This window comes from Eulemur rufifrons, chromosome 20 (genome assembly GCF_041146395.1).
Source record: "Eulemur rufifrons isolate Redbay chromosome 20, OSU_ERuf_1, whole genome shotgun sequence".
Classification (NCBI taxonomy): Eukaryota; Metazoa; Chordata; class Mammalia; order Primates; family Lemuridae; genus Eulemur; species Eulemur rufifrons.
In genome coordinates, this window is record NC_091002.1 from 24,687,378 (window position 1) to 24,712,865 (window position 25,488).

The 25,488-nt window shown below is 54.5% G+C and overlaps 1 protein-coding gene across 1 annotated transcript in view; it reads right to left on the bottom strand.

The window, feature by feature from the left end:
* The window catches only part of EFCAB8 (EF-hand calcium binding domain 8), a 50,888-nt gene that overhangs the window by 16,068 nt on the left and 9,332 nt on the right, over nucleotides 1-25,488 (bottom strand). Inside the window, exons 6-18 of the mRNA XM_069496557.1 lie at nucleotides 23,089-23,188; nucleotides 20,075-20,159; nucleotides 19,417-19,541; nucleotides 16,940-17,013; nucleotides 16,209-16,339; nucleotides 11,537-11,604; nucleotides 11,058-11,209; nucleotides 9,672-9,806; nucleotides 8,177-8,287; nucleotides 6,726-6,953; nucleotides 5,869-5,939; nucleotides 1,988-2,192; nucleotides 896-1,108 (exon numbers count right to left, since the gene is read on the bottom strand). Of these exons, the coding sequence (XP_069352658.1) occupies nucleotides 896-1,108; nucleotides 1,988-2,192; nucleotides 5,869-5,939; nucleotides 6,726-6,953; nucleotides 8,177-8,287; nucleotides 9,672-9,806; nucleotides 11,058-11,209; nucleotides 11,537-11,604; nucleotides 16,209-16,339; nucleotides 16,940-17,013; nucleotides 19,417-19,541; nucleotides 20,075-20,159; nucleotides 23,089-23,188 (1,698 nt within the window). The remainder of the gene's footprint in view (nucleotides 1-895; nucleotides 1,109-1,987; nucleotides 2,193-5,868; nucleotides 5,940-6,725; nucleotides 6,954-8,176; nucleotides 8,288-9,671; nucleotides 9,807-11,057; nucleotides 11,210-11,536; nucleotides 11,605-16,208; nucleotides 16,340-16,939; nucleotides 17,014-19,416; nucleotides 19,542-20,074; nucleotides 20,160-23,088; nucleotides 23,189-25,488) is intronic.

The window sequence follows — 25,488 nt, forward strand, 5'->3', positions numbered from 1 at the left end:
GAGTTTCCCTTTGGGAAAGACCCTTCCTTTGTCCTGGAAGAGACCACCCTGGTTAAAAGTGAGGACAGAGGGGCATATGTACGCATCGCTCTAGAAGATCTGAAAGCAGGGGTGTGACTCTGACACTTCAAAGATGGCATGAGTGTTGTACGGTAAAGGGTACACACCTTAACGGCAGAACCATGTGAGATCCAGGTCTAGACTGCCTGTGCCTGGCAACTACTGTGTGCTTGGGCAAGGCCGTGTTGCTCACTCAAGCCTCGGCTCCAGGAACGGGAATCAGACTTTGGCTGGGAAACAGTCTGACGGGCTCCTCTGGTGCCACATGAGCCTCCTGCCCTCATCGCTGGAATGTTCTCGTGGCTGCAAGTCCAAGGCCTACCCATCCCCTGCGGGCAGGGAGAGTGGCTCCTCCTGCTCTTTCTCCCTGCTCCCCCAAAATAGAGCTGTCAGTCATTCTTGGAAGGGTTAGTCCTGGGGCAGACACGGGGCCCAGAGGAGGAGGAAAGTGGTTTGCCGGCATCTGGGCCTCAGACCTTCCCAGCCTGGTCTCCAAGGAGGTGAGGCCTCCATGGTTCCCCTCCACACCTGGGCCGAGGCCAGGAGATTTGAGCTTGAGGACCGAGAATGGACCACAGGATCTAACATCCAATTTTAGATTTGGGGGGTTGTGTTCCCTCTGGGTCCTGCCGCTAATCTTTCAGACTTTGGGGCCTGGTATTGCCACGCTCTGGGAATAGGCCACGCCTGGGCTTGAGGCAGCAAAGTGGGTTAGATGCGATGGGACTGAAAAACACTGGAAAAAGTGCCTTCGTATAAGAAAACAAACACACAATGAAGGAACGCAGGCGGCTGGAGAGTGAGGGTCGCCTCCTGCTGAGGCTCTGGCTCCCACCTGCTGGGGCACAGGCCTGTCTGGCTCCTTGTCTCCTTCATGTCCCATCACCGGGGGAGCCGATGTCAGGCTGCGCCTCAGGTTGGCATTGGCCACAGTCCTGTGGCTGGCGCTAGAGATCTTCCTGTGGGCCTTGCTCGCCCACTTCTCCTGCTCCACACAGGGCCTGCTGGGCCCGTGGCTCTCGGGCAGGTAGCCGTCCACGTCTTTCACCTGTGCCAGGGAGAGAGCAGCTCCTGGGGCATCACAATGTCGTGAAGGGAAATTCAGCCCTGTGCCAACACTGCGGGCCCTCCCAGCACCCAGGCCTTGCTTCCCAGAAACCCAACACCCTTAAAGGCATCGGATCAGAGCTTATGACCCCACTCCGGGCCAGCTGCGCATGCCCTGAGTACCCGCAGGCAGGACCTTGCTCCCATGAGGAACTCAGTCTCCCCATCTGTAAGATGGACAGTGGTTTCCAAATCTTTTTGAGGTTGTTTTTAATCTCAAAGGAAGCTCTAAAGTATAAAATGGATAAAAAGCTGAGCTATTCTGGGGAAGCCCCACCTACCAGAGCCCCCTCACCCCTGCAGTAACTTCCTAGCATCTCTCCCCAACACCTTTGGAAAACCACTGGATGAGGTGACCCCTAAGGTCCCTTCCAGCTTTAATCTGCTAAGATATGGCAATTCAGAGACTGTATGGGCTTCCTAAGTCCCTACTAGGAGCCTGGTGGGCCCAGAGCAATAATGTGTACCAGCAATGGGTAAGATGTGAGCCACCTTCAAGGAATAAGTAACCTATAATACTAACAAGGACAGGACTAGCACCATCAGCCCTGGAATCAGACTGCCTGAGTTTGGCTCTACCCCTCTTCGGCTGTGTGACCTTAGGCAAGGTGCTTAACCTCTCTGTGCCTCAGTTTTCCCATCTGTCCAATGAGGAAAACTAGGGAAACTACTACCTACCTGCCTAGTTCCCAACCCACTCCAGAACAAGTCACCACAGTCCCTTTTACTTCCCAGGGTGCTTCCTGTCCTCCACATCCTACAGGATCTGGCCCACAGCTGAGAGAAAGGTGAGAGGAGAGTGTACCCCTGTTGACCATACCCTCTTGGGCTGCGAGGGCAAGGGGCTCTCAGAGGCGTTGAAACTGAAGACGGGCTTGAAGATGTTGGTGCTCCAGAAGAGGATGTCCCCACTGTAGGAGGCGGTCCCGAGGAACTGGTTCCGGTACTTGGCCATGCTCAGGACATCCTCTGTGTGGAAGGTCTGCCAGTGGTGGCACAAGAGCACTGGACTGGTCTCGTGGAACCTGTTGTGCATGTGGCCAGAGGCAGGAGAGCTGAGAGCTCTGCCTTCAGTGCTCTGCTGGGGGACACTGAGGCCTTTAGGGTTCTGGAAGCCGACTCAGAGAAGGATAATCTCAGGTGTCAGAGCTGGGTTGAAGCCATTGGCCTCATTTACTGAACACTTACTATGTGCCAACTATAAAGACCCTGTCCTAGGTGCTTTACATAAACTAACCTTATGGATAATGGATCTTAATTCACCCCCAGACACCTAGGTAAGGATTAAGGCTTAAAGAAGGGGGAAAGCCCCCCTAAAAGGGAAGGAACCTAGCACGTGCCGTTCCCTCTGCCTGGAATGCACACCCTATCCCAAGGACCTCACCGAGACCTCTCCAGTTCACCCTTCAGCTCACACTCCACCCGCGACATCCTTAGCCGAGCCTTTTCTGACTGCCCCCCGAGAAGAACTCAGGTTTCCACCCCTCCCAGAAACCTCTACTTGTTTTTCATAGCATGCAATATACTTTATAATTATAAATGAAATTATCTGATTAGTGTCTGCCTCCTTGATACAGACTGAACATTTGTGTTCTCCCAAAATTCATCTGTTAAAACCTAATCCTCAATGTGAGGGTGTTGGGGCTGGGGCCTTTGGGAGGCGATTCCATTAGGAGGGCCAAGCTCTCACACACGGGATTGGTGCTCGTATAAAAAGAGGCCCCGGAGAGATCCCTTGTCTTCTCGGCCATGGGAGGGTCCAGTGAGAAGATGGCCATCTGTGAACCAGGAAGCAGGCCCCCACCAGACACCGCATCTGCCAGTGCCTTCATCTAGGACTTCCCAGCCTCCTGAACTGCAAGAAGTAAATCTCTGTTACAAGCCACCTACTCCACGGGATTCTGTGATAGCGGCCTGCGTGCACGGAGACAGAAACTGGTACCGGAAGGAGGGTGCTGTCGTAATGAACACCTGAAAATGTGCAGGCAGCTCTGGAACTGGGCAACAGGTAGAAGCTAGAGCAGTTCTGAGGTGCATGCTAGAAAAAGGCTGCAATGCTATGCATGGACCACTGAGGGTGACTCCTGGGAGGGCCCAGAAAGAAAATAAGAGAGCTGCGGAGATAAGCCTCAATCTTCTTAGATCCTGAGTAGAATGTTGGTAGAAATATGGATGGTAAAGACCATTCTGGTGAAGTCTTGGATGCAAATGAGGCACATATTACCGGAAACTGGAGGAAAGGCCATCCTTGTTAAAAAGTGGCAAAGAACTTGGCTGAATTATGTTCATGGTCTAGTGTTTTGTGGGAGGTAGAACTTGTGAGAGAAGAAATGAGAAATCTGGCTGAGGAAATTTCTAAGCTACATATTGAAGGAGTGGCCTGGCTTCTCCTGACTGCATATAGTAAAATACAAATCCCAGCACTTTTGGAGATAAGGTAGGAAGATTGCTTGAGGTCAGAAGTTCAAGACCAGCCTGAGCAAGAGTGAGACCCTGTCTTTACTAAACATAGAAAACTTAGCCGGGTGTCATGGCGTGTGCCTGTAGTTCCAGCTACTTGAGAGGCTGAGGCAGGAGGATCGCTTGAGCCCAAGAGTTAGAGGTTATAGTGAGCTATGATCACAGCACTGCACTCTAGCTGGGGCGACAGAGCCAGACCCTGTCTCAAAAAAAAATTGAAAAATTAAGACCAAATTGTTAATTAAAAAGGAAGCAGAACTTAAAAGATTCAGAAAATTCTCAGCCTATCCATGTAGAAAGGGATGAGAAAGCCTGTTTAGGAGATAACATTAGAGGTATAGCCAAGCGACTATCTGATGAGATTGGATCAACCATCTCACCAGAAGCCACGTGCTATTCTCCAAGACGATGGAAGAATGACCCCGATGGCAATTCAGAGATCATTAGGATGGCCCCTCCCATCTCAAGCCCAGAGTGCAAGGACTCTAGGGCCATAACAGTTTCAAGGGAGGGGCCACCGGTGCCTGTGGAACTGCAGCACTCCCTGCCCACCATCACTTCACATCACAGGCTCCACTCGCTTCGCTCCTCAACCACCCAGGGGCAGCTCCAGTGGGCTCTGGTACGGCATGAGCTCCACCTGGATCTCACAGGACAGGGCCTCCCGGCAGAGCCACGGGCTCAGGATCTCAGCCCCAGAGAGCCAGGGACCCATGCAGGGAACTGCAACAGGAGTGAGATCCAGACACAGAGCCACCGTGGGGGCAGAGCCACCCGAAGCAGTGGGGGTCGGGCTCTCCAGAGCCTTGGCATCCCAACCCTTGCCTGGCAAAGCCTCAGAGGCAGGGTTGCCACCCCAGTGAGTCTGGAAGGCAGGGCCTCCACCCCGTGTGCCTGAAGGGCAGGGCGACAAGCCAAAGAGGATTATCTTTGAGGCTTAAGGTCTACTGGAATCTGCCCTGATGGATTTTCAGCTTGCTTGGGACATGTCACTCCTTTCTTCTTTCCTATTTCTCCCTTTTGTCTATCCTATGCCTCTCCCACCATTGTATTTTGGAAGCACATAATACATTGGTATCACAGGTTCACAGCTAGAGGGGAATTTGCCTCACAATGAATCATACCTTGATTTGGATAATATAAACCATATCTGATTTAGATAATATGAGACTTTGGACTTAGAATTTACAGTTGATGTTGGAACAAGTTAAGACTTTGGAGGCTATTGGGATGGAATGAATGAACTTTGCATGAGAAAAGGACGTGAATTTGGGGAGCCAGGACCAGAATGCTATAGACTGAATTTTGTTCCCAAAATTCATCAATTGAACTCTAATCCTCAATGTGAGGGTATTTGGAGGTGGGGCCTTTGGGAGGCGATGAAGGTATTAGTGGCCTTATAAAAGACACTCCAGAGAGATCTCTTACCCCTCCACCATGTAAGGTTACAGCAAGAAGACAGCTGTCTATAAGCCAAGAAGTGGGCTCTCACCAGACACCACATCTGCCAGCACCCTTGACCTTAGACTTCCCAGTCTCCAGAACTGTGAGAAATAAATTTCTGTTGTTTATAAGCCACCCAGAATACCACCATAGCATTCTGCTATAGTAGCCCAAACAGACTGAGACGTTTCCCTGCTGAAATAGATGCTCCAGGAGGATGGAGACTCCATCATTCTTTTTTTTTTTTGAGACAGAGTCTCACTCTGTTGCCCAGGTTAGAGTGAGTGCCGTGGCATCAGCCTAGCTCACAGCAACCTGAAACTCCTGGGCTCAAGCAATCCTCCTGCCTCAACCTCCCGAGTAGCTGGGACTATAGACATGCGCCATCATGCCCGGCTAATTTTTTCTATATATATTTTTAGCTGTCCATATAATTTCTTTCTCTTTTTAGTAGAGATGGGGTCTCACTCTTGCTCAGGCTGGTCTCGAACTCCTGAGCTCAAACAATCCGCCTGCCTCGGCCTCCCAGAGTGTTAGGGTTACAGACGTGAGCCACCGCGCCTGGCCCCATCATTCTTGTTTATACCCATCCCCAGCACCTAGCAAAAAGTCAAGAATACATTAGCCCCAATGAATGATGGATGAATGAATGGATGAGCAGATGAAGCAATAGGCATTACCCACCACTAGTTTCCTGCTTGGTGTTCCAACCACCAGGTAAGCCAGGAACGGAGGAGCCCACCTGGAAACAGAACGCTCAGCTACCCTTACCAGCTCGCCATGCATGCTTCTACTCACATGAAACAGGTGATTCTCTTACTCCACCCTGTCACGTAGTACACTTTGTTCATATGGACAATCCCACTAATCTGTTGAAAGAAAACAGAACTCTATAACTCCTCAAAGAAAATGGCTCTGGGCCCTAAATGTCTTCCTAAAGATACCAAGCAAGAAGTCAAATGTCTCAAAGATGATGAGCATTCCCTAGAGTCGATACCACGCTGTATTTTTCAGAGTGCTCCCACATCCCATTATCTCATTTCACGGCCTTAGGGGAGGCAGATAGGGTAGGTATCCATGTCCATTTTATAGAGGGGATACCTGGAACTAGGCAAGTGACCTGGCTAAGATCAAATAACCACTGAGTGGTAGGACCTGGAGCAATACTGAACCCCCTCACTTCTTGGTCAAGTACTCTTTCTGAGTTGGTTAAAGGACTGTGTCTTGGGGCTAAGGTAGTGGGCTCAAGTCCCAAAGTGGGAGTGCTGGCTTTGCACTATGCCACACCCATGGACTGTCCCTAGAATCCTGCCAGGCACTTTCCAAATAGGGGTGAGCACGCATGGCTTGGAATCACCTGACCTCACTGTTGGAAATGCAGTCCAAAGCTCCAATATGTGGGATGAGAAGCGCTGACAAATTTAAAAAGCAAGAGTAGCTAACACTTGTGGAAACCTTAACAAGGCTGGGTACTGTTACCTGTCTTCGTTTCATGCACGAGGACACAAAGGCTCAGGGAGGTTTGAAGCAGGCAGCCTGACTATGCTACGCAGCCGTTCAGGGAGGCATAGAAAACAGCGCATCCCGGGGGCACGGGAGCTGGGCTCTGCGTCTCGAGAGGCCCTCCCAGGCTCCAGCTGCCAAGCCAGACTGACCTCCAGCTGGTCTGGGTTGGGAAAGTCCAAAAGGCATTCACCGATGTTGTAGTTCCACATCTTCATCGTGCCATCACCCAAACCTGTGAGCAGGCACCGCTCGGATTCATCCAGGGCCATGGCAGTCAGCTCCACGTTCTGGGCACTGGACACAGAGAACTCCATCACCTTCCTGCCCGTCACGACCTCCCACACACTCACTGAGCCTTGCAGGCTTCCAGTCACCACCTGTGGGGAGCACGAAGCTGGGGGCTGCTGGAGGGGCCAGGGCCTCCCCTCCCAGGAGCAACTCCAGCCTGCCATGGCCCCTCCCCTCCAGGCACAGAGAAATCGGACGTTCAGGGCCCTGCGGCAGCACAAGCCACTCTTGAAAATAGGCCTTCCCCTGCCCTGTATCATGGGGCAGAGCAAATGGCACTACTCTTTTGAAGGAACCAATCTGATGAAGTCCCACGAACTCAGAAATCCATCCGAAGAAATAGTTGTTAATTCAGAAAAGACATTTACTAAAGCACCATTAATTATGACCAAACAAAACAAAACAAAAAGCCAGGAAATTAACTGCCCCCTAAGTAAGGAAATGTGAAGAGCAAAGGACGGTAATGCCACTCAATGAAACATTTTGCTGCCATTACAAATGTTATAACACAACAGAAACAGGCAAGTCTATTTCAGACCAACCCTCCTAGTGAGAGCAGAAAAGCTGGGAAAATTTTAAAGACAATAGTAACAAAAAAACCCCCCAAAACCCAAATAAACAAACAACCAAAAAAAACCCGTTGAAAGGCACTGAAGAACCCTAGGCAGTCAGAGATGATGGTGCCAGCAGCCAGGATGGGAGGGCAGCCCAGAGATGGGCTCCAGCCTTGTCTGCAGCAGGTGCGGCCTGCCCTGCCCAGGGCCCAGGCCAGACAAGAGGTACAAATGGGAGTGAGCAGAGGCCCTGCCAGCCCTTTCTGTTCCCACACCCCAGAAACAATTCCATCTGCCCAGCTGCCCTGCCCAACCCAGAGATCTCTACTCAAGACCAGGGTGCTGTTGCTGCCTGGCCTCCCTCCCTCAGTGAACAAAGCCAAGCTAGGGCTTCCCTGCACAGTGGTGCTCAAGAATAGCACCCACGCTGGGAACCTCAGAGCACACCCCTTAACTAGTGTCCCATTTCACCCTCCGAGTAAAGAAGGCTCCTGTCCAGAACTGACCTTAAGGTGCTCAGCCAGGAGCAAGGAGGCTCAGACGATCGATGACCAGTTGGTGGAGCCTGGATCTGATTTCACGCCGACCTGCCTGTAGGGCTCCTTTTTGTCTATACCCCAGCACCACCACCAAAGCCATGAGTTCCCAACATGCCACAGGAGCTGACTGCAGACACCCAGGCACACGGGAGGTCCGGGTCCTGCGCCATGCTACCTGGTGCTCCTGCCTGCCGCGGAGGCAGGCCCTGGGCCACTCACCTGCTTAAAGATCTTGCTGTAGAGGACAGCGCACAGGGACGAGCCATGAGTTGAGATCTTCCCTGCTTTCATAGGGCCCTGGGACTCCAAGTACCCTTTTAGGATCCCAATCTGAAGGTGAAGAAAGGGACAGACAGCTGGGGGGGGGGGGGCGCAGTAAGGAGACTCTGCCCTTACTGACTGAGGTTCCAGGGAGGAACTTCCGATAAATCAAGACATCCTGACTGTGCACAGGTCTAAGCCCAGCGAGGCTCCTGGGGCTGGTCCCCTGCCCCCACTCCCTGGGATTGGCCTCCCAAACCCCCATATTCCTAGAACTCCAAAGTCCAAGTCCAAGGCCCCTCTCGCCTTATACCTTCTGAGAAGCCAAAGCCTCAGTCAGGTGTTCCCTCCAGGAAGCCTTCCCCGACTACCCCTTGCCTTGGGCTCGGCTAAGGATTCCTCTGTGCTCTGTGAAGCACTTAGCACAAACCTCTACCATAACACATAGCACTTTCTACCTAAATTATATGTTGTTCTTCTACCTTGTAGGTTCCTTGAGAGATGGGACACTGTCTTATTAAGATATTCTCAGCTCCCAACAAAGAGCAGGGGGTCAATAACATTCGATAACCTGAAATGAACTTCAAAAGTCTATTTAATTCAATAAATGCTGACAGCCTGTCTGCTACTCAGCAAAGAGATGAAGGCACCCACACGCCTCCTTCTCAAGAAACATGCCATCTGGGGGAAAGCCAGCCAAGTGCACAAGGATGACACGCGTGTCCCCTGCCAGGGTGGCCTGGCCAACAGGTGGCACAAGGCCTCAGTGGAGTCTAACCGCAAGCAGCACCCTCTTCTCCTTTCTAGGCAGAACCTCTCTGTGCACTGGCACTCATCAGCCTCACGGTCCCCTGGCCCCCATCCTGTCACAGGCCCATCACCTCCACCCCGACAGGCAGCAGCTCGTGCTCGCTAGCCGTCTCCCCTGTTCTCCAGGGTCAGGGCAGACCTCTCGTGGGCACCAGCTAAGTCCTAACTCACAGACGGCCTTCCTGCCAGTTTCCTCCAGGGTCTCTCCTCCAGAGAGGCTGCTCAGACGTGGCCTCTGCCTTCCTGGAGTTCATGACTTGGCAGGAAAGACAGTCACATAACAGGAGAGGACAGAGGTATGAGGGCCATGACCAAAGGCAGGCATGGGGCCAAGGCAGCATGGAGGAAGGCTCTACCCCAGCCTGGGGGTCAGGGTGGGCTTCTAGAGGGAGAGTCCAGAGGATATACAGGTGGGGAAAGCCAAAGAGAACGGGAGCAGCAGAGAGGATGACAGGCCAGGGACCTAGAAACAGTCTTTTGGGAAATCCCAAGATGTGGAGCCTCATGGGCCAGGCCACAGTCTAGCAGCTTCAGCAATCTCAGGAGGGACGGGACGTGACCACCCCTCGGGTTCCCTGGGGACATCAGACCCTGGCCCTCCACCTGCAGCCATGCCCCCGTGCCCTCCTGTGGTGGTGCTCACTGAATAGGTGCTGCAGATGAGGGTGTTGTCCCTGTGGAAGTAGGCGCTCGTGATGGGGCACTTTCCCAGGGCAAACAGCTTCCCGCAGAAAGACTGGAGGCATACATGGTCGTGCATGTCCCACACGCGGATGTTCTGGGGGGTGGGAGATAGGCAAGAGGCTGAGGGTGGGTGCTCGGGGATGCAGCTGGCACCTGCCTCGTGGGTGCCCCCTGCAAGCAAGGCCAGGGCAGGGCACATCACACCCTCCCACAGAGAAGCTATTATGCTCATATGACCTGGGTGCATGGTGGGGGGTAGGAAGAGGGACAGCTCTGTCCCCCAGCCTTCCCTCAAGCCTCAGTCCACTGGAGTCGCCAACTTCACGGCTCAGCATGGAGACCAAGGCAGCACGTGCAGCCAGGCCCTCCTGTGCTCCCACTCCAGCCTCGCTTAAGTAAAGCCAGCTTGGGACACAGTCTGAGAGTGGCCACCAACATAGTTGCCAAAATGGCCTGTCTGTCCCCAGAGTAGCCTCCCATTCACCCCAGGTTAAGGAGCTTTCCCCAGAGGGCCCTCCAGGCCCTCACTTCTTAGAGGCAGCCTCTGCCATGGCTGACTGTGACAATTTCAGCATCTCGTCCCTGTCCCCACTCCTCCAACCTCAGATCCTGTGTCGGAGATGATGATGCCAGCTCCCACAGCTGGGAAAATTCCAGACAGTAGTATGTGTGAGGAGGTATTAGGGAGGATGGCCTGGGTGACCCTAAGGACCCTGACAATTCTCTATCTACTGGGTCCCAGAAAACACAACTTGTCCCCTGAGAAAGGACACCCGTAGCTGGTGGCCCGGGACCCTGGACAGCCCAGCAGACGGGTGGCATCCTGAACTGTTAGCTGCAGAAGAGCAGTGATGAGCGTCTGAGCAAGGCCGAGGCAGCCCTGACAGCCAGGCAGCGGGGAGGCCGCTGGCGCAGCTGACATGCAGATGGGGCAGGGGGTGGCTCCCGCGTACTGTACAACTACTGCACGCCAGACACTGCGCTCTGTTTCACTGCCAGGTCTCCTCTACACCACCCAACAGTCCATTCTACAGGTGAGGAAACTGAGGCTCAGGAAAGGGAAGGGACTTGCACTCTGTGCACTCTGGGCACAGAGTGAGCAGCCAGGCTGGGCTGTGCGGGAACCCAGCTCTGGAGGACTGCTCAGGACCCAGGGCCGCCTTCTCCTTCATTCCGCCCGGGGCCCCTCCCTCTAGGCCTTTGGCCAGGACCACGGGCAAGGAGGTGACACTGTTCCTCCCAGCATTGCTCCCCTGGGCTGGCTGAACCAGCTCACCATCCCCAGGGCCAGGGTCCCGCCTAGAATGACAGAACTCATGGGGGATGGGGGTCCGTGGGGCAGCACCTTGTCCTTGGAGATGCTGATGAGGATGCTGCTGTCCCTGCTGTTCACAATGACGTGTATCACTGAGGTCTGATGTCCCTTCATCAGCCACATAGGCTTTTTTGAGACAAACGGGTTCCAGAGGTGGATGATGGGGTTGTAACCACCAGTCACTGAGGTCAGGAAATGGGTATCAGCCACCCAGGCCCCCACTGGGACCCTTCCTCCAGGGCCAGGCCTCAGCCCCAGCTGGGCTTGCCAGGTGGGGGTGTCACCAGGCTCCATCGCTCTGCCCTCTCCTCCACCCCCATCCCGTGCAGAGCCTGCATCATCACGCTGGTGCCCACAAGCAGGGCTGAGAGCGGCAGGAGAAGAGGCCAGACAGAGGCCATGGCCACAGGGCCTTCTCCTCAGCCCTAGTGGTGCCCACACCCCCAGCAGCCCTCACCCCAGCTCTGTCTGGCCAGCAGCTCTGGGCGACATGGAGATTACTTACTCACCCAGGAAGTTCTTGTCTGGGCAGTAATCAAAGCAAAGAATCCCTTTTCTTAGATTCAGCGCTAACAACCTACAGTGGCAGAGAGATAAGGGCTGCAGGACTTGGCGCAGCAGCTTCAGGGAGCCTCTGAGACCGAGCAGGTGGGTGGCAGGAGCTGGGGCAAGGCCACCAGCAAAGTGGCAGCTCACGGGAGAGGTGCCCACTCTCAGGTGGAAACAGCCCCGAAGCAGGAGCAACTCCTGACATTAGTAAAGCATCCGGCCTCATTCCAAGGGGAACCTAACTGGACTTTCACATCAACCATCCCAAGACAGGTGTCCTCCCTATGACACACATCAAGAAAAAGGGGGGCTCCAAGGGCAGGGGGAAGGGAAGAGAGCATCTGGGTGCCACACCCTTGCTCTGCACTGGTCCCCGCGCTGGAGACTGTCTCCTGGGTCACTTGGACCCCTCACACAACACTGAAGAGTGGCGTCGGCCCCGTGCCAGGGATGAAGACACCAGAAGGAGAAGTGAAGGAGCTCACCCAAGGCCACACAGCTAGCAAACGATCGGTTTATGGGGTTCAGGCCACGCTGCCCCAAAATATGGCACCTTGGCATTTGAGACAACAGCAGAAGCAAGATGCCACCTCGCCTCCCCCTTGCCCTTTCCCCCCTGAAGCAGGTCATAAATCCTTCATCCCATAGGTGCCCACCCTATACCTGGAGGAACGAAATGTCCTTATCTCTGAAGACACAGGGACAAAGAGAAGAATCTGAACAAACAGGGCTTGCTAAGTCCCCCGCCCCAGTTTATTAACATTGGATCACAGCCCTGCGTCCAACCGTACTCCTGCAGAACTGCCCACGCGTTGTCAAACTTAGCATCAAAATACACAGGTTGCCCTGTTTCCTTGGGTCCTCTGTTCTGAAGGCTCTCATGTCACATAAAACTTATATTAAATAAGTGTGTGTGCTTTTCTCTTGTTAATCTATCTTCTGTTATGAGGGTCTCAGCCATAAGCCTTGCAATGGGTGAAGAAAAAATATTACTTCTCCCCTACAGGGGTCAGGATTGAGACTGAAGGGCCAGGGTGACTGAGACAGGGGCGCCAGGAAGGCCAGGGCCCAGCAGCGCTCCCAGACCCCAGAACCCGGGGCACCCTGTGCCTTTGCCCACTCTTTCCTCTCATCCACATGTCCTGCCCTGCCAGCGCCTTCTAACTTGCCCTTCCAAGGCCCCTGCTGTGGGGCACCCAGCCCTCATCCACCGCCCCAGAGGCCTCAGCCAGCAGCCTGGGCGGTGTCCTGGGCGGCGTGGGGGCCCTGTCCATTATCCAGCCAGGCCCCGAGTCCATACTGCTGAGCCCAGGCCCCCTTCCTTTCTGCATCAGCCCCCCAGCTAGTTTCCCAACCTCCAGTTTTGTTCCCCCTCGAATCTTCCCTTCACTCTGCAACCACAGGGATTCCCCTAAAAATCGAAGCTTCAAGAAGAACATATAGATGTATACACATTTCATTTATTGTCAAACCAGATACACCTCCTTCTGCAAGCATATGTGTGGAAAAATATTCTGGAAGAACAGTCATAAACATGTTAGTGGAAATTATTTCAGGTTGATTCACTTATTTGCTCGACAAAGATTCTCTGGCACCTACTCCCTGCCAGGGTTGCCAGCAGCGCAGCTCTGGAGCCCTGTCCTACGGCACTTTCCTTCCAGAGGGAGACGGCACGAGCGGGTAAGTGGGCAGAGAGACAGGGAGATGGACGTTGACAGAGCACGGCAAGGCCTGCCAGGGAAACAAACAGGTGGCTTCAACAGAAGAAAACTGAGGGAGACTCACTCTTTTGAGCCTCCCCGAGGAGGGTGCAGGGAAGCTGAGCCCTGAAGGACGAGAAGGACCCGGCTGTGGGAAGAGCCGGGGCAGGGACTGGGGAGCAGCTTCAGACTGAGGAAGCAGCATGTGCAAGGCCAGCGTGGCTGGGGCTCGGTGGGCCAGGAGGGGCCGCTCCACGCAGTGCCCCAGCTCGATCAGATCTGTAGATGGCTGCTGTGCCGGGAAGGCGGCCAGGGGGGACGTGGGGAGGCTGCTAAGATCTGCAAGCAGTTCAAGTGGGAGACGAGGTGGCTTCAACCAGGTGGTGGTGACAGAAGGGAAAGAAGAGGGGCAGTAGGGGAAAATGACGTGGGTCAGCCTACTCACTCCACACCGGCTTCTCCACCAGGTTCACTCCTGGCTCCAGCCACCTGGCCGGCTGCAGGGAGGCCAGACCTTTGGGCACACAAGGATTGTGTCTTGGAGGCTGAGACCTGGAGGCGGTACCAGGCCCCACTTGCAGCTCCAAAAACAGATCAGCAAGCGGTCAATGGTGCCACCTGTCGACCAGTGTGCTATACTACATTCAGACAAGAAGGTAGGGTGTGTGTGTGTGTGTGTGTGTGTGTGTGCGCACGTGTGCATAAATATATTCTCCAATCTACCTTCATAATACAAGTTAATCTCCAGTCCCTCCATCTCCACTGGCTGGTCAACTCCAGGCCACTATCCTATGTAGCCTAAATTATTGCAATGTCCCTACCACCACTCCTGCCCACACAGACTCTACTTGCAACACAAAGGTCAGACCACACCAGTCCTCTGCTCAAAACCATCCCAGAACATCGCTTATATCTGATTCTAAATAATTGTAAGAAGATATTCTGAGATCAGTTGTAGTAGCTCACGCCTGTAATCCTAGCACTTTGGGAAGCCAAGACAGGAGGATCACTTGAAGCAGAAGTTTGAGACCAGCCTGAGCAATATAACAAGACCCCATCTGTACACAAAAGTACAAAAATTAGCCAGGTGTGGTCATATGGGCCTATAGTCCCAGCTACTCAGGAGGCTGAGGCAGGAGGATCACTTGACCCCAGGAGTTCAAGGCTGCAGTGAGCTATGACTAGGCCACTGCACTCCAACATGGGAACACGGCGAGATCCTGTCTCCGATACAAAAAGGAAAAAAGAGAACATATTCTGAGACACTTGGGGAAATATTAACTTGGACTAAGAACTAGATGATATGAAAGAATTATACTATTTTCTCTATTTTTGTGTGTATTTAAAAGTTTTCATAATAAAAATGTTAAGACAAGCAAGAGCACACAGGTGGAGAGGACTGGGGCAGGAGCAGGCCCGAACCTCAAGGAGGCCAGTGGTGCTAGAGGGGGGAGGAGGAGGAGGTGGGAGCAGGAAGGCAGCAGGGTCCACAGAGGTCCTCATGGCCCTGGTGAGGTGACCCCTGATATCCTCTTGCCATCAGGACTCAATAAAACAAGAAGCTGAATGAAGCCCATAGCACATACGTGGGGTAATACTACCACCAAAGCAGAGTGAGGACCTCAACAAACCAGCTCCAGGCAACATCCTGCCACACAGCTCCACTCAGAGCACTGAAGCCAAGACTGAAACTTCCCGCCGAAACAGACCCTCTGGGAGGCCCCTGCTCCAGCCTGCAGCCAGCGCCAGGACTCGGCTGGGAATGTGCACAGAACGCTTTTTGTTTAAAAAGGTACTGGACTTATAATGAGGCCTGAGATAAAACCCCAGCTCAAATGTCTGCTCTAAGACAGTTTTTACTTCCCTCCCTGAGCCTCTGGTTTCCCATCTGTAGAATGACCAGCTGGACTAAATTAGCCTTCTCATCTCAGGATTGAATTTTCCTCCAGACAACAATCAGGACAGAAAGGGACAGACAGAGACAAGGCCTGAGTGGCCTCCGGCCTCCCCCATGCCTCACCCGGCTGCTCCCCAACGTAGGCCTCAAATCTGGGTTCCCCCAAGAAGACTCACCTGGGGCTCACTATTCAGCCTGCGGGGACCCAACTGCCACAGGCCAAAGGCTGGACACCTGGGTCAGCAAGAGAAGGCCACCGAGAGACTCCTCAGGGGAAAGTGCCTACCGTCAAACGCACAGGGACTAAATAACACTAAAACTACACAAGTGGGGCCTTTGACAATAGGGTGAGGGAATGGGGATTGGCGATGGGGAGGGGGACCCCATAGGACTCCAACCTTATTTTTATTGTTTTAATTTTTATACATGGACAATGCATTTAACATATACTTGTGTGACTAATAACTGATTTTTTAAAAGGAAAGGAAAGGAAAAAATTCTCTCTGGGGTAGAGGAATAGATTGGAACCATCTCCAAAGAATTAATGCTACCAGTGATTGAACACATACATGCAGAGCATTCACTCAAGCAGTCCTTGAGGTAAGTGGGGTACGTGCTGGCATCACCCCCTTTTATAGATGAGGAAACTGAGGCTTGCAGAGGACAAGAAACTTGCTTTCATTCCTTCACTGAGAAAATATCCTGTTGGCTGCCTAACTACCCCGCGCCGGCTCCTATGCTGAGTTTTGCATATAAACTGGTGGACAAAGGAGCCACTGGTGGCAACGCCTGAATGATGGTTAAAACCAGACCACCGTGCTCTAACCACCACACCCCACTGCCAGCTGCTTCCCTGGACCGGCGTTACCTGCAGGACACTGCACTGCCCACCGGAGATGCCACTAACCCAGAGGTGGGTCCCCTCTCTGCAGGGATGTCCACACAACACTGAAGTGAAGCCAGACCCACCTCAGGTACACTCACCACCCACCTCCCCCAACCCCATGGCCTCAGCCTGGAGAAGGGTTTCCTTACGTGGGCTTCTCAGAGGCATTGGGTGGCAATATTGTCAGAACCAGGGAGGACTTCTCGATGGCAGAACAGGAAGCCACCAGATTCAGCTGGTGGATGAACTTGACCTTCTGACACCAGTTGGGATGCAGAGCCTGGGGAAGACAGTGGCAGTGGTGGGGGACCCAACCCAAGGACAGCATTCCAGGCCTGGCCCCCAGAACGTGGGCAGGTGCTGGGGCTGGCAGGGCCGAGATCATGGAGTCTAACTCCCTTCTCCTAGGGAATCACAGACAAAGCATTAATATTAATTACAGGGCCCACAGTGCTGGCCCAGGCCCCATGACCAGGAGTGGTGGCCATCACTTCCACTGAAAAAGCTTAAAGGCACGTGAGCCTGCTTTCATTTGAACTCTTGTTTTATAAGTTAGAGGATGGGCAAGGTAGGACCCCTACTAATATCAGTCCCCCAACGGGGGAGAAAGGACGGACTCAAGCCTGGCCAGGCCATGGTCCTGTCACCCACAGGGAGCCCCACTGTGGATGAGCCTGTGCTCCCGGCCCACTGCTGCCCTCTACGCGTGTCTGGATACTGTGTGCTCACGGGACTCAACAGCTGCCTCGACCTGTCCCCAGAGACCAAGCTCTGGGCGCTAAGACTGAACCCAGGGGGTAAATCCACGTTTTGCATTTATTTTTGAGTGATGCATGTGTACAGAGAATTATCATGGGAACAGGCCAAGGAAAAAACTTACCTTCATTCGGTAACTTCTATGAAAGGTGGACTTCTCATTTAAGAGTTTCTGCGTGGAAACTTTGATCCAGTGATCTGATAGGGGAAGAAACCAAGGTCCAAGTCACCAGCTTCCCCCCTCTGCCAGACAAGCAAAGCCTCAAAGGACATCTTGAGGACTCCTACGCTTCTCCAGGCTTTCCCACCTAAACACTGATCCGCACCTCGCTGTGTCCTCGTGAGTTCAGTGGGTGCTCCACCCCAGGAAGATTAACACTGCTGCCCAGAGTGCTCCCCGCCAGCTCATGGCAGGACCGGAACCAGACTTCAGGGCCCCTCAGGCCCCAGATGCCACACTCTAAACAAGCTGCTGCTCCACTAGGAGCGCCACTTTGCTGGCGTGGAGAGCGAACTGAGACTCTGGGTTCCGCTCATTCTGAAAAGTAGTCCAGGGGGAGTTTGCCTTCGTGCCTCAAAGTACACGTGCGCCTTGTCCAGACAGACAAGTTCCAAGAAGTGGAAGGTGCAGGCACACATCACAAAGCAAGCACCTCTAGAGCAATTACAGCGGGCCAGGTGCGGCCCTCGCTGGGCTGAGTCTCCTGGGCCGCTGAAACCACCCAGGCCAGCAGCTGATGAATACCCCGGGAAGCAAGCTGGATACGGACGGGTGGAGTCGGAGGACAAACATGGGTCCACCCTCGGAGCAGTTGCAGGAGGTAGGTCAGGAATGCAGAGCAGTCTGGGCTCAGGCTCCCTCCCAGGGATTAAGGAGGCAAAGGCAGTGGGGTGGATCTGGGGGCTCATGCCAAGCATTTTACTGTTGCAAAGGCACCAGCCCCATCTTGCAAGGGCAGGAAGAAGCTTGCAAAGGATGTCCCCGGGGGGTGGAATGCCATGCAAGGCTGCTACAGTGGGGCTGGCTGTGCACGGGCACAGGCAGGAGGCAGCCTGGTGAAGAGCTGCGGTATGATCACGCTTACCTGTCCATCTCTCCCACTAGGCTATGAGGTCCCACGGAAGGCAGGGAAGAAGATATAATCCCTGAGCACTTACTATGTGCCTAACTCTGTGCCCTGGTTCCATGTATCTTATAGCAAAGCCATTAATTATGTATGGTGGCCCCCATTTGAATAAGAGAACGGAGGCACAGAAAGGTCAAGTGACTGGCTCCAGGTCACAGAGCTGGGGTGCACACCTGGGTCTGTCCATTTCCTCCAAGTCAAGGCCCACCTTGTCTTCATGTTTGTTCCCAGTCTTCAATCAGTAGGTGGCGTGGAAGGAATCCTGCCCAATACTCCAGCTTCATCTGCCTCCCTCAATTTCCCATCCACCACTCAGCCCAAAGACCACCACAACCTCCGTGCCAATTCCTAGGGTGGTACAGAGTGGCCAGGGCCAGATAGCTGAGTGGCTGGGGCAGAGCAGAGCAGGCACCAGAGGCCGATGAGGAAGGGACAAAGCAGGTGAGACCCACTGCTGCGTCCAGGACAGGATCTATTTCTGCCAACGAGGCCTGGGCAGCCCTGGAGGGTGTCCTGCTCGGAAACTCTGGCTGGAAGCCAAGGGGCAGCCCAGTGTCCTAAATGGAGGAAGGGTCAGTGTCCCTGTGGCTGGGGCTCCTGGTGGCCTGGGCCTCATCTGGGTGGATGTGGAGTAGCCTGAAGACCCAACACTGTGCATCCAAGGCTCGATCCTGGACAGGATCCATTTCAGATGAGTCCCCTAGCCAGCCCCAGGCCCTGTGGCCTCTGGGGACCTAATGCCACTTGGCAGAGCATCTCCAAACAACTTCCTTCAGCATTTAGTCAATTTGGGAAGCAGCCCAGCAAGTGGGTAAGAGCGCAGACTCTGAGCACACAGCCTGACCTCAGACCTTCGTGACCACGTGACTCAGCTCCTAAGCCCCTCTCCTTAATAGGCTGTAACAGCAGCCCCTCCCCCCGACAGCGGGGAGGGATTATGGGAGGTGTCGCAGCCAAAGCACCCAGCACATGGGTGCTCAGTGACGTCGGCGGTGGTTACTCACACCCATGTCAGCCAGGTGCCCACCAGGCCCCACAGAGCCGCCTTCAGGGCAGCTTCTCCTCCCTACTCCCTGCCCCCCCAAAGACAGCTCCAGAGCCAAAGAGAGCAGAAGCCTCCTCACCACCATCCAAGGAAGTCAGTGTCCTCATCCCGAGGCTCAGAGGGGGTGAGTGACTTCCCCAGGGTCACACAGCTAGAACACTTCCTTTTACCTGGGATGAGGAGGGTCCTGCAACCCCTGGCCCTCACCTGCACTAGCCCCCACCTTCAGAGACACTGCCCCTTCTCAGCCCCTCTGGTCTCCTGCTCTCACCCCACCACCACTCTCTCCCACGGGGTGCTGAGCTCTGAGGAGCCACCTTCCCGGAGGCTCCAGAGCAGGGAGAGGGAGGAGCCCCAGGGCCAGGGCCACCTCAGCACCCGCTCTCAGTCCACTGCCAGCCTCCACTCTGCCCTGAGCATCTTAGCTACCCCGTTTGGAGGCCTTGGGGAGGATGTTGGGGTTGAACAGCCCATCGGCCACGTTGTCGGAGGTGAAGATGATGACGTTGCCTTTGGTGTCCCCATAGCAGAACACACCTCTGTGATAGTCAGACCTGGGGAAGGATGGAGACAGATGAGGCTATGGAGCCCCCGCCCCTCCTCGGCCCTCCAAGGGCCTCCCTCCACCTGGGAGCGAGTGCAGTTCCAACAAGACCTGCCGGCCTTGGCGGGGCATCTGCCAAGCTGACAGACACCGGCCCAGCAGCCCGGATCCAGACTCAGTATTTTTTTTCAACCAAAATAAATTAATCCGTAGTCCTCTAATGGCCCTTTGTCAGGTCACCCTCCCTATAGCCTATAACGTTCCCGAGTCCTCGGCCACAGCAGGACAAGCCTCTGCCAGGGCTTGACGGCTGATTTGGGCGGGGAGGGAGAAGCAGAGGAGCGACGACGACTCCAAGGTCTGAGCGGCCGTGAGAGGTGACCCCGAGAGAGAAGCAGGCTCAGGGGAAGAGGACCCAGGGGCCTCAGAACCAGCAGGGGGATCTTCCCAGGGCTGTTTGCAAGGATGCTTTCTGGGGGTCCCAATCCTACCAAGTGGTGTGGCTGCCACCAAGACCCTGCCCAGCTCTCCCGTGAGACTCACCAGTAGTCCATGACCAGGACACAGCTGTCCAGCTCAGTGAAGGTGAAGTCCCGGACACATTTACCGTTACTAATATTAAAGAACTCTGGGGAGAGACAGAAGAGAAGGTGCATATGGAACCCAAACCCCTGCCCCGGGCCTGGGAGGTCTCCAGTGGTGGGGAGCAGCCTCTCAGCTCTCCCTGAGGCCTCTCTGGCCCCTTCCGCCCTTTCCCCAAAGCAACCAGGGGCAACTGGTCACAGGGTAAACCCACCAAGCCAGGTCCCTGCTGAAATGCCCCCCATGGCTTCCTACAGACCCTAGAATAAAATCCCAAGTGCCTAGCTGCAGCCAGCAAGGGCTATGTGGCCAGCCACTGGGGACTTCTGCACCCCCATCTCACCCACTGTACCCCACTCCCCACCCCCGCCTGCACACTAGGCTCCAGCCTTTCAGCGCCATGTACACAGCAGGCCTGTCCCATTTACGGGCCTCTCCACTGCCGTTCTCTCCACCCGGAGCACTCCTGGGAGTCCTTCAAGACCCAGCTCAAATGTCACCTCCTCAGAATGGCCTAAATGAGGACCCCACTGTTGTTCTCCTCCTCAAGTCCTTGTTGATTTCCTTCCTGGCACTTCTCTTGGCCTCTAACCACTTCTTTGTTCTGTTTGGCATTTAGGGTCTGTCTCTCCTTCTTGAATATGGGCTCCAGGAGGGCAGGAAGCCTGTCTGTGTGGCGCCCTGCAGTGTCCTCAGTGACTGGCACGGCACTGAGGGCTCTGCGGAGATTCATTGAGTGACTGTGGGTGTGACAGGCAAATGCTGACCCTGGGCACTGCGGGCAGCTGGAAGCCTCGTCCCCTCTGGCCCTGAGCTAGCCCATTCGTGCTCTCTGAGCCTCCCTCCAGGTGCTGGGAGCAGACAGAAGCAGAGAACCCACACCAGGGCCCTGGCCGATCACTCACCCACCTCCTTATCAGGGCAGGGCTCAGGCCAGACCCATCACCCCCACTGCTAGAAGCCCCAGACCAGGCAGGGACCTGCCTGATTATGCACAGGTGCATTGTGAGGAAGGGCTCACAGAGAAGACTTCCTGCAGCCTCGGCCCCTTCCCCCATTCAGTCCTGCACCAGCCCCTGCCAGGCTAATCTTTTGAAAACTGCTTTCATCCTGTTCAAAAGCCTTCAACGATGCCCTTGTGCCCGGCTGCCTCAGAGCTGAACTCCGCTCAAAAGCTTGGCTCCTTTCAACCCATCCAGCCCCAGTCCCAGCCTCTGTCTAACTAGCAGCAGCCTCACCGCTGCGCTGTCGTCCTTGCCTGAGCGGCTGGCTCGGGCCCCCTCTGCTCTGCGCATGGCCAGCCACTGAGAAGGGTGGGGCACAAGACGAGGGCTGGCTGGGCTGAGGCCACAAAAGCTGAGGGTCACACAGGTGCCACTTCCACCCCTGCTTCTGTCCTTGACTGAGTGACTCCGAGCAGGTGACAGCTGCTCCTTCAGGACAGCAATGATGAAATGGGGTTCTAATGCCAAACTCCTGGTGCTGTCTGAGGATGGGGAGAGACCACCGACAGCACCTGGTCTTCAGGGAATGGGCACTACAACTGAAGCCCCACGCGGGCCACAGAGATATTGCTCCAGCTGGCGCTGATGACAGACCACTTTCCCCTTCTGCATCACAATTCACCCTCACAATGATGTTAATGGGGACTGAGCACCCGCCGTGTGTCTGGTGCTATGACAGGAGCATCATACACCTAACCCCTAAGCCCCACTCACCCTGGAGACATGTATTGTTGGCCCCATTTTACCTCTGGGTAAACTGAGGTGCCAAGAGGTAAAGTCATTGCCCAAAGTTGTACATCTACAGAGTGGTGAGACCAGGGTCTGAACCCAGGTCCTTGTGATTCCAAAGTCCCTGCTTGTTCCAGACAGCTGCTCTCTGCTCTCCCACGTAGCCTTGTGTCGTCAGCCGTAGTTTCACTTGCCCATTTCCTCTCCCTGCCCACCTCACAAGTCTGCTCAGTCAGACGCTTCATCCACTCGCTCATCCATCCACCCCCCCATGCAACAGTCATCGAGCATCTAAGAGGGGCCAGGCACTGAGATACAGAGTTGAGCAAAACAGATGCATGGAGCTGCCTGGCCTCATGGAGCTTCTGGTCTGGAGGAGACAGACACTAAATTAAGAATCACACTAATAAATGATGATTACACTGAAAAGGGGACTTTGAAGGGAAGAGGAACAATCTCACAAGGGTCTTTTTAACAAAGGAACCTGACTCGGACAAGGTGGTCATGGAAGGCTTCCTGGAGGAAGTGACATCTGAGATGAGAGCCAAAGAAAGAGCAGAACCTGTAGAAGTGGGGAGAGGTGCAGGTGGTATGGCAGAGCACATGACAAGAGTCCACCAGAGGAGGTAAGAGAAGGCCATGGTGGCCTCGGTGCCACAGGGAGAGGGGCAGGTGAGGAGGAGACTGCTGGGGGAAGCACACGTCAGACATTTTAGGGCCTCGTAGACCACGCTGAGGGTCCCATCTCACCCTAAGAGCAGTGGGGGTGAGTTGAAGGCTTTCTGCAGAGAGGCATTTTAAAAGTGCACCCTGGAGGGAAGTGTGGCAAGCAGGAGGGGGCTTCGGTGCTATTTAAGTGAGAGATGAAGGTGGACTTGGCAAGAGATGGCAGGTAGAATCAGGACCGGAGATAAACTGGTTATGGCCTCTGGCTTATAAACTTGGACGTGTTCAACATCCGTGTATTCATTCGAGTGTTTACTGACCGCGCCTGCCTGCTTGGCATCGGCGCACGAAGTGGGAGTCACGAAGTCAACAGCACGAGTGACTGGCCCTCCCCGTACCTCTGTGGCACCCAGCACTCAGCAGGCCCTCACTAAGCACACTCTGATTATTAAGGCCTCACCACCGGGCAGCATTCTAATCCATCGTCACAGTTGCTCGGCCAACAGACCTCACCCAAGTGCAAATGCATGGTTCCCAGTGGCCGAGAGCTGGCCTGGGGAGCCCCAGGGGACTCACCTATCTTCTGTTCAGTAGTTGCAACTGCGACGAGGTTCACGTTGGGCAGACACACCATGTCAGTGACCCACATCTGCTGGCTGTGGAGCTGCTGGTTAAGCTGGCCAGAGGAAGAGCAGAAACGGGCTGGGGAAGCTCACCCAGGAAGCACAGGCTCCCTGCACACCCTCTGCTGCCACACGAGGTCCTGGAGCCAGGCACAGACTTGGCATGGAGCCCAGTGCTACCCTGACTGCTAATGATGGGGGCCTTGGAAAAACTCCCTGAGTTTCAGTTTCCACATCTGTAAAATGGGCTTAAAGAACATGTACCTTCAAGACCCCTTTTAGAGCAGTTTCACTGTTCTGTCAAAGTCCTGAATGTACATAGCTTTTGATGGAGGAAGCTGTCTCCAAGACATATGTATGGGTGTGTTTGCACGTACTCAAGGGCACTGCAGCACTGCTGTGACAGCAACAGGCCAGGGGCCACCTGGAAAGCACTGCTTGTATCGGCCACAGCATGGGACATCACCCAGACACTAGGAACAGGGAGCTGTGCACATGCCCAGAAAGAAGAGTTGCCAAGATATATTATTAATGTCAAACGAGAAAGCAAGGTGGAAAGCAGCATTATAACGTGCTACCACTTGTAGATTTAATATGAAAAGAGGAGGGTACGAGAAGAGGCTAGCCATGGAAGAACACTCCAAAACTGGTCACAGAAGTTGCCTCCAGGGAGAAGAGTTAGGGTCTTGGGGAAGGGAGACTGACTTTCTATCATCTGCCCTAATCCAAACGCCCCCAGTATGTCTGAACCTTGTTTACCATCTGCAGGTGTCACCTGTCGGTGTGGCTCACTCATGAGCAGTCGTTCTGCAAGGCTGCGAGGAACACATGGAATAACGAACGCCAGCAGCCGGCAGCTCAGCGCCAGCGCCCTTCCGCACTCTGGTGCCAGGCTCACCTAACACGCAGGCAGACGGAACTGGGGTCAGCACCCCAGGTGGGGGGAGCCACGGCAAAGCCGTTTCAGCAGAAATGAGCTGCTATGTCCTGGGGCAGGCCAGCCCGACAGGCTTGGGATTGGAGAGAAAGGGGAGAGGAGTTAGGTGTGGTCACCTGAGGAATCTGCTATTTGCTCCCTGAATACCCACAGGTTCTGATCTGAAGAAAGCAGAAAGTATGATCTGGAAGGGGTTGGGGGTGTTTTAAAGCAATTCCTCTAGATGGATATTCAGAAGGAACGGTGAAGGCAGGAGGCAGGGAGCAGACTGTTTCATCTGAACTCAGACAGCACCAAGAGCAGAGAGGCCTGTGCTCCCCCAGGTACCTCAGGCAGTGAGGACACAGACCCCCTGAGGCCCTCTCCCATGCCCGGGCTGGGGTCTAACCCATACATCCGTAGCTGGGTAACTCCCACCACCCACACTGTTCAGATGAGACACTGAGCGCCCCAGGGAGCTTCAGTGACTTCCCCAAGGTCGCACCGCTCGTGACTGAGGCCCAGGCCCCACCTCAAACTCCAGGCCTTTCCCCCTGCGTGACAGCGAGCACGTGGTTAGTGTTCACGACGGTCCTCGGAGGCCCAGTCTTGCCAAAATCTACCTGCCAAAGCAGCCCCTCCAGGAAGAATCTCAGGTCTGCTGGGCCTTCCCAGGGAGCCTTCCTCTGTCCTCTTTAGCCCTCCCAGGCTATGGCTTCTGAGGGGCACTGAGGTGACCAAGGAGCAGCCACAACCAGGAGCTCAGGCTGCAATGTGCCCTCCATCAATACACACACAGAAAAGGAGGACGGAGGGTGCCAGAAGCCACAGCCTCAGGAAGGCAGACATGACTCCCCCTGGGTGCACCCAGGAGAGCTCCACAGACCCCAATTCCGTCCCAGCCCCTCTTCCCTCAAAGCATGGCCCCTGATGCAACTGTGACACTCTGCAGTTACACAGGCTTAGAAAACCCTTCGTGCTGCAGGCAGCATTCTCAAAAAGCCTTTCTGTAGAGCCCTGGAGAGCAGTGCTTTCCTCGTTTGCTGGAGGATTCTGGACGGGACTGGCAACACCAAGTACACGGTGGGTATTCCTGAGTGTCTTGTCACTTACTACTCTTGGTCAGCTGAGGGCACAAGGCCAATGATGATGTCGGCTGATAGGAACCGGGTGCTTGCTGGGTGCCTTGCCCTGCACACAGTATTCTGTCATGGGGTACTATTACTAGCCGTGTTTGACAGATGAGGAAACTGAGGCACAGAGAGCTACACGGTACCTTGTCCAGGGTCACAGAGCTGGCAGGTGGTACAGTCAGGTTCTAACCCTGGGGTCAGGCTGCAGAGCCCATGCTCACAGCCACTGGGATTTCCTGCCTGACCCAGGCAAATGGTTTAAATAAGCAGGACTTGGGGACAGCGTGGGTGTGACTGACTTCTA